This window comes from Sus scrofa, chromosome 8 (genome assembly GCF_000003025.6).
Source record: "Sus scrofa isolate TJ Tabasco breed Duroc chromosome 8, Sscrofa11.1, whole genome shotgun sequence".
In the NCBI taxonomy this organism is placed as follows: Eukaryota; Metazoa; Chordata; class Mammalia; order Artiodactyla; family Suidae; genus Sus; species Sus scrofa.
In genome coordinates, this window is record NC_010450.4 from 18,610,473 (window position 1) to 18,622,247 (window position 11,775).

The 11,775-nt window shown below is 40.4% G+C and overlaps 1 protein-coding gene across 1 annotated transcript in view; it reads right to left on the minus strand.

Moving 5' to 3' along the window:
- Positions 1-10,420, minus strand: part of DHX15 (DEAH-box helicase 15) — a 57,085-nt gene extending 46,665 nt beyond the window's left edge. The window contains 2 exon segments of the mRNA NM_001252212.1: positions 3,112-3,547; positions 10,181-10,420. Coding sequence (NP_001239141.1) covers positions 3,112-3,547; positions 10,181-10,251 — 507 coding nt within the window. The 5' untranslated portion in view covers positions 10,252-10,420.

Below are 11,775 nucleotides of genomic sequence, written 5' to 3' on the forward strand. Positions count from 1 at the left end.
CTTGTGGTTAGCTTTAGAGCTGCTATCTTTTAATTCAATTCAAATTTGGTAAGCCAGCAGCATCTAACTCCTATCCTTCTCCCCTCAGAAGTATGCATACAAGAGTACACTGGTTTACATTTTAGCTTGTCTCTAAAACCTGGCTTAAAAGAAGATAGCTGGATTCACTTAACTGCTTCTATTTTAAATGTGCTGCAGTATTTGTTTTGTTTGAAGTATATGAAAATCCCAGGACCTTGAAAGAGTATACTTCCAAGGGTTCCCAGCAAAGATTGGAGAACAGTTCCATCGATAGATCTGTTCATATTTCTAAGAATAGTATTAAGAAGGGAAGTATGTCTTTTTGCAGACTACCAGCTTGATCAAGCCAGATATCAATGCTAAGCTATCCCTTCCTTCAGCTTCTCTTCCTTCTTTGGGGCCATCTTCTAAAAACTGATCCTTAGCCCTCAGCCTTCTTGCTTTATACATTATCCTGAATGGTTTTATTTATTCTTCTGCGACTATACACATACATATGTGAAACACATCAAATGTCAATCCTAGCTCAAGTCCCACCCGTGACCTTGTGGTCATTTTTACTTAAAAAAGGAATTTTATTGCTATCCTAAATTCAACAAGTTCAAAACCAAAACCATTTCTCATCTTCCTCCCAATACTTAATAACCCCTCCCACATCCCCTACACTCAACAGCATTAACATCCTAACTTCAACCTGTCCTTTATTCTCCACTCTGCCATGCAATAGTCAAAATTTTATGACCTCCTACAAAGTCTATCAACAGTCTCACTACACAGGAGACATATCTGTAAAATTCCTTGTTACTCCTCTGCAACTAAAGTTCCAGAGTTCCCGCTGTGGCACAGTGGGTTCAGGACCCAGCTTGGTCTCTGCAGCAATGCAGGTTCAATCCCCACCCAATGCAATGGATTAAGTATCTGGCATTGCTGTGGCTGTGGCTCAGATTTGGATCTCTGGCCTGGGAACTTGCATATGACATAGGTGCGGACCAAAAAACAAACAAAAAAAACAATTAGGTCAATCCATAGCAAAATAAGGCCCAATCTACTGTTCGAGTCTCACTGGTTCCACTTTTCTTTTCAAATACGCCCTATACTCTGGCCAGAGATGATAATGCTTTTCTTTCTCTCTCAACATGTGCCCTTGCTCATGCTGTCCCTCTTGGTTGAACTAGCTTTAATTTCTTATCTATGAATATAGTAGGTACATACCAAGTTGCAATGTGAGATGTTTTTACTATGAGTCTCAGTCAAAAGTTAAATTACTTCAGGTTTTATTTGAAGGATTTCACTTTCTGATAGGCACAAAAAGATCATCAAAATATGGGTGACTACTCTTGCTGGTTTTGAGTCAAGATTTAATAATAGTATGCCAAAAAAGCATTTGCGTGAAATTTACCATTTAACTTGCTGTTTCCCTTGGAATCCTCCAAATGCCCTGAAATCCTAAGTACTAAAAAAAAAACAACCAAATACTAAACCAAATAATCACAAACCTCTTGTTTTGAGTTCACTTGACCTTCTTATACACAAACTTACTAAATAAACTCATCTCCGAAATAAGGTTAACCATATAAGGCCACAGAAGAGCAGTATAAAATAAATATAACTTTGGCTATGAGACAAAGGGACAAAGTTTCAAATACTCAACTCACCTCTATCCACTACCCACTAAAACCCTCATAACTCAGGGCAACCCACTAAATCTCTCAAATCTAAGCCTCACTTTGCTCATCTGTAAAATGGTGCTTAAGAACGTCCTTGCATGCCTGCTGAAAAACTTAGATGATACAAAATATACAGTGCCTGGCTTTATCAAACTGCTGATAATATTACGCAAACTAGACAAACCAGCTGAAGAAACTACTAAAGACACTGTGGTATTAATAAATTTATTAGTTATATCTTTTCACATATTTAGTTCTTTAAGCTTCTATAAGGTGATAATCCAATAGTTACCGTTTTCCTAACTGCATTACATTTTCCTTTCACTAAAAAGAAAAACCATACCAAAGCTCGGTCTTTAATAAAATCTTCCAGTTTGGGTTGTTACTATAGCCTTCAAAAATGTCTCCATGAAATACTCAAATTAACAGATTTGTGGCATTATGTAACTTTAAAAAAGGATAGCCTGTAAGATGCAGTATGCTCAAATCTAAATATGTATCACAGGTAGTACAAAAACACGAAAAAACAGGTAGTGGGAAACAACACAGTAATTATTTCAGCATGGTAAGATGAAATTAAATTCATTTCAACACTGCTGAATTTTCCAAATGGTCTACAAGGGCCAGGGACTGCTACTTTTGTAACCTCTAAGAAATTTTCTGATGGGTCAGGCTCAAGCATCTGTATATATGGTTACCTCACTTGTACCAAGAAAATGCAAATCCATAGAAGGTTATTTGGCTATATGTATTACAATTAAAAACGATCTTCTGACCCAACAATTTCTACTTCTGGGAGTTTACCCTAAGGATATACTTGACCATGCAAAACAACTATTAGAAACAGCCTAAATGTCTGTAACATGGGCCATGTCTGAGAAATATCCTAAATATATTATTAATGGGACACTAATTTGTGTGTTTAACTTGGGGAGGCACAGGGAGTGGGACACTATTGGATGGAGGTCATGACTAAAGAGACTTTAACTCTGTTAAAAAAAAAAAGAATGGATACTATCTACACAGTTCAAATCAATTAAAAAAAAAAAACAAAGAAATGAGAATGACAAAAACAAAAATCACTCCACTGGTTCAGATCTCTCCACCCAAGGGCTGGAAAACAAACTCTGTATCCCTAAATATGTACCACCTCAGAGTTAAAGTGGGTGGGAGAGCATCAATGCCATAATTTATACAATGAAACGGCGGGTGGGGGAGAAGCCCTGCTATTTTCCCAAAAGGCCTCAGGAAAATAGGTACTCCTTACAGGATTCCCACCCTGTAAGTCACTCAAAAGTGTTAAACATAAGCAGCTACGCTTCAAAATGTTCTGACAGACAATGGGAATGACCATCAGAATCAAATACACAACATTAAGTAAACAAACATTAATAAAATACGCAGCATGGTATTCATAACTCACCTGTGTTGTTTTACCAGACCCAGTCTCACCAACAAGAACAAAGGACTGATGTCTAACCAGAATATCTGTAAATCTATCTTTGTATTCCCAAACAGGGAGCTGAAGCCGTTTCTTTAGAATATCATAGTATCGAGGGGTATGTGGCAAGTTGGTAAATGGATTAATGCACTGTGGAAGTGATGTGTGTCCTGCATGCCCGGTGTGTGTTGAATGAGCAGAATGTGTTGAATGTGCTGAATGTGCTGAGTGGGTTGAGTGAGCTGAATGGGAAGCTTTTAAAGGTGGTAATCCAGCACTGATGAGCATAGCATTCGTCGAAGCTCGCAGTTCCTTCTCCTTTTCTTTCTCCCTCTCCCGCTCTCTATCTCCTCTATCACGTTCTCGGTCTCTATCTTTAGACCGATCTTCACGATCACGGTCACGATCTCTATCCTTCCTAAAAAAAAAAAGAAAAGAAAAAAATTACAATTCGAATTCCAAATTTTATGCAAAATGTTTATGGCAGCATTATAGTCACAAGGAAGTATATGTTCAACAGCCAAATGAAAAAACTGATATAAAACTCAATGAATTACAACAACAACAAAAAACTTATAATCAGGGATTCCCCATGCTTCTTCCATAAACACCGTTCCCTTTTTTGATACTTCAAATTCTGTTAAGGAACAGTCTCTTTCCATCTTCAGCCATCACCTTAGACAACACAAGAATTCATTCTTCAAGTAAAATCCCTTCCTACTTAGAAGCAAAAGACTGAGGGCAGTGTGAGGAAGAGATAGGACAAATGAGGCAAAAAGAGAATGGCACTACAATCTTTCCCAGATCCTCCTTCAAGTTATACAAAAAAAGTAATTTTACACTGAAAGTATGCTCAAAATTTATAACAAATCTTTTATTGCACCTGACCACCAAGACAATTCGCATTACACTAATACAAGTTAAAGGATTAGTGAGTGATTTAAGTTATACTTTCTAGCACTTTCCAAATTTTGTTCAATAAGCATATATTGCTCTATAAAAAAGTTAAATGAAAACTTTTTATTCTTGTTTTTACTTTTTATCTTTGCATGTATTTTTTTTTCTTTGCTTTTTATGGCTGCATCTGCGGCATGTGGAAGTTCCCAGGCTAGGGGGTGAATCCGAGCTGCAGCTGCCGGCCTACAGCACAGCTGCAGCAATACCAGATTCCACTTCATCTGCAACCTACACCACAGCTCACGGCAATGCCAGCTCCTTAACCACTGAGCGAGGCCAGGGATCAAACTCGCATCCCTATGGATAGTAGTCAGGTTCGTTACCACTAAGCCATAACAGGATCTCTAGCATGTATTCTTAACAGTAGTAAAACACTGGAAGTAGTTTGTAAAACCTATGTATGCTTTGATCATCCATAAAGTGAAATATAACCTATTAAAAACAAGCTTCACTGAACACTACAAAGGTGTTTAAAATGTTTAAATTATGCAGATGTCCACCATATTAATCTTAGGTCACTAAGTCAATTCTAGTATCCACTTCTAGTTACTAGAGATGACCTCTAATACAGCTCTAAGTTTTAAATAATCTCTGCTCATCCATTCTACCAATCCAGTTTACTTCAGACCAAACTCTCCAAGGATTTTGGACTCAGCCTTGAAATAGTGGGGCAACATGGAACTATGACACAGGCTACTAAACATGTCATTGTCCCTTATCCACAACACACGAAAGACCTACATTTCCCATGCCCCAATTATCAGTTGCAGACTAGGGAGGACCATTCATTCATTCTCTGTAATGGTACATCAACCGGGCAGCAATTACTCCTCTTAGTAGAATATAGCTGAAGCCAGCATAAGTAAGGATAGTCCCTCAATGACAAAAATTGTAAACTGACCAATTATGGTTGATCTTGTCCCTTCTAAAATATATAATTCTATTCCATAGGAATTTGCCTAAAGAGAGAAAAGCCTTATTACATGTATACACTTACATTAATAGTCACACATATACTTTTCACATATATATAATCTCTTTTCACGTATGTATATGATTCTTCCTTCTCCCATCCCAATGTTCACCTTTAATGAATTAGAGGACATACAAACTAGGACTGAAAAAGCTTCTTATCCCATCTGGCACAAAAAGAAAGTAATCGAAGGAACCCAAAGGATTACTTAACACACAAAATGAAGTGCCACGATTCAGAACTTGAACTTCCTGACCTATCTCTGAAATATACCACAACCATCCTTTCTTTCTTGTCTCACTCTGCCTTGGTCTAAGGTGCTTGTTAATTAAATAAGTATTTGCACAGCCCGAAAATGTGAATGAGAAATAGTTTATAAGATATGCGCCCAGTGAAGTCAGAAGCACTGTAGTGAAGGATGAGTTCTAAGACTAGAAATTCTATAGTTCATAGAACATAAAAGAATCTTTAAAGAACATCTGGTCTGAGTAAAAAGAAATCACTCTTCTAGTACCCTACCTTGGGGGAGTAGGGGGGTTAATGAACTTCTATACTTCTAGCACGTAACACACAGACCAAACTCTCAAGAGTTATAAAATCTGGGTTAGACAGTGATGGACAGGGTAAATCAAGAATCATCTGCTTTGTTACAACAGGAGTACCTAAGCTAACAAAGACTTTTTCAAGGACTTACTTCATCAGAAGTTTCATTACCCAAAATAACTGTAGCAGAGGAAGCATAAAATACATCCTGAGGACACAGTGATTAACTGGTGACCAAAAATTGGAGTTTACCTGTGAGTAGAAGAGTAAAAAGAGCACCTAGATCACAGATGCATAACCACTGGAAATATTAAGCCTCAATTTACTAATCTGCAAAGCAAAAAGTACTAATAAAGTAGTCTCTGCTTAAAATGGGCAACTGAAGAATGCAGAAGGCAAGTTCCATCACTTTGAAATGCTGTCTGCGATTCAACTACCTTCAACGGGAGAGAGAAAGAGCTCAAACCCACTGCTCCAAATGCAGAATATTGTGTACAGGCATGTTTTCTTTTTAAAATAGGTACTTTTTATTATTACATTTGTTATTTATAAGATTTACTAATTGAGATGTGAGGCTTAAAAAACTAATTATCAAAGTAGTGCTTGGTAGTCACTTAGCCACAATACTGGCAGGGAGAGACACAAGAGGACAGAGTTATTAAACATGAATACTGAACATTTGGTTCGGTATTCTATCTTAGCTTAATCCTCAACTCAACACTTAAGCTAACTATATGACCACAGTTACTTCTTTCCTCGTCTATAAAATATGGCTATTCACATGTCATTGGAATACTGCAAAGAGTAAATGAATTAATATAGGTAATGTGCTTAAAATAGTGTGTGGAACAAAATGCCCAATGAACAAGGGCTATCATTTACATTAAAATTCTACAAGGAGAAATAGAAACCAAAGAAACGCTAATGAAGATGTAAACTGGTTAGAGTATTTTAAAAAAGTCATTGCTTTTTATCTGGCAATCACTTCCAGGAACTTCTAAGGATCTAAGTACACCTAAGGATTTTCATCAAACTTTTCACTCATAAGACTAAGAAACTACCAAAGCATTAGTGAACAGGAAATTGGTTAAATAAGTTAAAAATACCCCTTTTACAAGTGGAATACTATGCAGCCAATGAAAAGAATAACGTATACCCATTCCACAGTTTATGACACATTTCTGGGTGAATTAAAAAAAAAAAAATCAAGGCGCAAAATAATATATATTAAAAAATCCTATCGCTATCACAATATTATAGTGCACATCTGTGAATAAGTATGCAGAGAGCTAAAAAAATGTTCATGAAAGAATAAATAAAGATAGGGAGGAAGTTTTCAGGTAATTTTTTGCCCTTTTCTTTTCATTTTTATGTATGGACATTTCTTATGTTCCCTGAGGCAAGTTACTTAACCTCACCAAGACAAAATTATAATGAAAATGTGCTATTTAAAGCACCTAAAATTGTGGAAGTCTCTACATGTTATCTTGTCACTATATTTATTTCATACTTTTTAAAAAAATTTATTTTTCTTTTTAGGGCCACACCTGCAGTATACAAAGTTACCAGGCTAGGGTAGGACCAGAGCTGCAGCTGCTGGCCTACAGCATAGCCACAGCAACATCAGATCGGAGCCGCATCTTCAATCTACATCACAGCTTGTGGCAATGCCAGATTCCTTACCCACTGAGTGAGGCCAGGGATCGAATCTACATCCTCATGGACACTATATGGGTTGCAGCCACAGCAACCCCAGACCTGAGTTGCATCTTCAATCTGCATCTTCCATCTACACCACAGATCCCTTACCCAATGAGTGAGGCCAGGGATTGAATCTACATTATGTTGGGCTCTTAACCTGCTAAGCCACAGGTTAACAGCTCAATAGGAACTTCTTATTTCACATTTTTAATAGGAAAAACTATCAGGAAGTAATATCAGAAACTAATATCAAAGTGAAAAATGTCCCTATATTCAAAAATTTTTCCTCATATGTCAACGTAAGTTTTCTTTTGCTTAATAATTAGTTTTATACAGAAAATGTCAGATGATGGAAAAAGGAATAAGGTCAGTACATAACAGAAAGAAACCTTCAACTTCTCTCCTGACCCCCAAATTAAAAGATAGCAGGAATACATAAAGCCATATATAGTTTAGGTCATTGAATCTGAGCAAAATCTCTCACTGAATTACCTCCCCTCTCAGTAGTGACATAGTGGCATCCTTGGCAGTGGAGTTCACAAAACTGACAGGTCTACCCTCTCAGATAAAATGGACTAACTAGCAGGGCTTTAAAAAAAAAAAAAATCTGCAAGATTGCATGACAGTCAACAAAAGTAACTTAAAATTATTAAACATGGGGGAACAAAACTAATAAACACTAAACCCAGTGTTAAAGTTCTGAGAAATGACATTCAGGTGACACAGAAAGGAGAATACAAATGTCCCTCCAGAATTATCTCAGAACTGTATTACAAAGATGAACTCTCATTCACCTACAGGTAGGTGTCATAAAAAACATCCAAGAATCATAAGGTCACCAAACATCTAAGTCCATATTTCTACTAAGTAGGTCGGGTTTACAAGTGAAGGGAAGCAACCCCATGTACATACACCAATCGTGGGACCACTAATTCCAAGAAAAGCATTTAAATGGTGCACATATACACAAATTTTTGTAAGTGAATTCATTCCTTCCCAGCATATTTTTTCTCCAATCTGAATTTGTGAGAGACATCAGTTGCATCTTAACCAGATGACAAGCAATTTATTTTTGCTTCAAGGGAACAAAGAACCAAGTGTTCCCTACTTTACCAACCCATTATAAATGTCATTAAAATGGGCTGTAATGAGTCTTAACTACAATCATAGGCTGTGTGCTGTATAGGAAAAAATAAGAGACTAGGGGTGAAATTTTAAAAATCAAGGTTCTAAATCCAGTTGTAAACTGTTTAAGGTTGCACAAGCACCCTTAACAATTTTGGGTTTCCATTTCTCATCCCCGAAGTGGAGAGGATTATACACACTTTCTTCAAAGCAGCTCTCAGGAGCCTGTGACTTGTAGGTCAAATGCCGAAGTTTTGCTATTCTGTAGGGGTGAGGGGTGGGGAGTGTTAGGGGACTGGCGACCAGGAGGGGAACCAAGATAGACACAGCCTAAGACAGAAAATTGACATCTAACATTGTAAATTACAAAATTTACAAGATTAAAGTGTTACACACTCATGCTTCCCATATTTTAATATATGGGAAGATATCAAAAAGTACACCCTATCCTGGCTTATACTCGCCAGACACAGATACCTTATTCCATCCAAAAGAAGGACTTTGGATAAACAAAAACTCACAAAAGTTATTCAGATGACTCAACACAGTGATTCTGCACACATATACCCACAATAAATGCAAAATTATTCAAAGTATTTAGATATTCAGGCTTTCATGTTTCTGCCTGAATTATCCAAATAAAGCTCTGTACTTCAGGAATGAAAGGACACACTGGAAAATGATTTCGATGCAATTGCTAAAGCCAACTGTTAAATTCCTCTGTACCTTTAAAAATAAAGGCTAAGTGGAAAGGAATCTGAAACACCACGAGTATCTGAACTCCCAAAGAAGCTCCCCAAGTGTGATATTTTCCCATAAATTACTAAAAAAGGGTCTTCTTGTTTCAAAAGCTACTTATGAAGGAAAGCGGGGTGGGGTAGAGGGCAGAAAACAAGAACTTATTGGAAAAAACACAAGGCCTTTCTAATTTACATCCCTGGGATGCCCCGTGTACGTAAATACAGTTTCGGCCAAAGCAGGAAATAAAGGAGATGGCGGGAGCGTAGGCAAGAGCGGAAGTTTGCCTAGCATCTACTTTGAAGTGTTTGAATGGACCGAGGCACGCGCTCTCCCGCCAAAGTATAAACGCAGCGGCTCCAAACCACCAGCCCTCCCGCTCAGGAGGTATACTCCACGTTTTCCTTTCTCCCGGCTGGCCCTCTACTCTCCCCTCCCCCGAGAACTCCCCGCCTGCACGCCTCACCCAACACCCACCACCCCCACCCCGGCCTACACAAGAATCCACGCGCTTCTCTCACTTTCCGGCCTCCGCCTCTCCCCGGACCGGGCACCCAGCCGCCCCCCAAAGCCCTTGCCCCGACCCCTCTGCCTCAGAAGTACCTGGTGCCCTTAGAAGCGACTACTCCCGCCGCGCCCTCCCCCACCCTCCCCGGGCTCCAGGCCTTACCCTGGAGCCCGGGCCACGAGGTCCGCGGTTCCCTCCCGTCCGCTCCCTTCGAAGTGACTCTTGCTCGACTCCGCCCGGAGAGGAGGCGCCCTAGTGGCCACGAAAGGCCTCTGGGCTCTTTTGACTGGGCCGGGCGGCGGCCGCGCCACTCAGCTCCCCGCGCCCTTGTCGGGCCGAACGCCGGGAGCGGCGCCGCTCTCCCGCGCCCCGCCGCTAGTGACCCGAGCCCGAGGGGAACAAAGGGTCGGCCCTGGGGCCCTCTCGGCCCGGCCCACCCTGGCCCGCTCCCCTCCGGGACCCCAACAAAGCCCGAACCCCTGGCTCGCGCCCCCGGCCTGGCTTACCCATCGGTCCCCGCACGCTTCTTGCCGGAGGGGTAATCCTCCCCCAGGTCCAACCGGTGTCGCTTAGACATCTTCGGACTCTTCGAGCTGGCGGTAACGAAGGAAGGAAAAAGAGAACCTGACGGCTCTATCGGCGCAGTCGAGGATGACTACTAAACTCTGGAGGACCCCCACCCCTCCCGCTACAACAGCCTACACCGTGCGGCCGGAACCAGGAGCTAAAATGGCGGCGGCGACGAGGGCTGGGCCTGCGCGCGCGCTTCCGCGGTATGCTGTGTGTGCGTGCGTGCGTGCGTGCGTGCGCGCGCACTGCGCGCACGCATCGGAGGCGGGAACTTCAGCCCCGCCCACCGCCTGGTTGGCCCGCCCGTCTTCCGTCCCGCCGGCCTCCTTCCTTTTGCAGCCACCTTATGCTCCTCTGAGTGGGTTGGGCCCTTGGGGCTTCACACCCCTCTGATTTAGAAAATTGAAAGAGTGAGTTTAATCCTACTTAGGAAATCCTATCCACCAGTATTAGGGGAGTCTAAGACCCAGAGATGTTGAAAAACTTATCAGATCATACAGCTGATAAGGGGCAGAGACAGGATTGGACCCCAGCTCTAGAACTTGAATTCACTGACCAGACATTCTCTCTCAACTGATAGGCGAACTGAGGTGAGAAAATGTCAAGACTCACCATAATCCATTTTGCCTTCTATTTTTTTTTTAACTGATCACCAACAATATGCACTCAATCTATTTATGCTTTTACCGGAATAAAGAAAATTGGCAGTAAGAACATAACTTTTTTTTCTTTGTACCTATCATGTGCTTCCACAGCGTTCACCTTACCTCTATTCTTATTCTTACAGTAACTCTGCAGAGTAGGTGTGATTTTGTAGATGTGGACACTAAAGCTGAAAGAGGTTATGTTACATAGCCGTTAGGGCTGTCCCTAAAGCCACGGCAAATTGTTGCTATAGCATGACATGACTTTTGTAAATCTCTCCTTCCAGAATCTACCTGCTTGCTCAGTTGATTCATCCCCTAAGAAGCACACAAGAAAAAGATCTGTGGACCAACCCAAATCAGGTGATCTTTGTAGTTTGTGCGGTGGTTGTTTGGATGCCCTGGAAGATCATATTCAGACTCTTATCAGTTCCTCAGAACTGCAATCCCTAAGGTTAAATACGACTTGAAAATTTCAACTTATGAAGAGGATTTTTTTGGTACCAAATCCATATTTCAAAGTCACTATAAAGAAAAGTGAATGTCTTCACTTATAAAATTTTCTATCCTAAAAGTATTTTAACAGTATATCGACTTGTGTCAGAGATCATGATGCATAATCACTGAATTGTAAACCTGGAAGGGTTTCCAGCTGCTTTTTCTGTCTTTGCTTGACTTTACAAATGAGGGGATCTGAGCTCTAGGTTATGGCCAAGTTCACACAGTCAGTGAGTGTCAAAGTCAGAATTAAAATCCAGATTTTCACTTTCACAATTCCAGGCTCAGATCTCCAGGTTCCCAGTTTGAGGGCTACCATAAATTAGTCTAACATTTTGGAGAAATAATGAGGGAAAATGTTAGCATTCTGTCTGCAGAAGTGTCCCGCC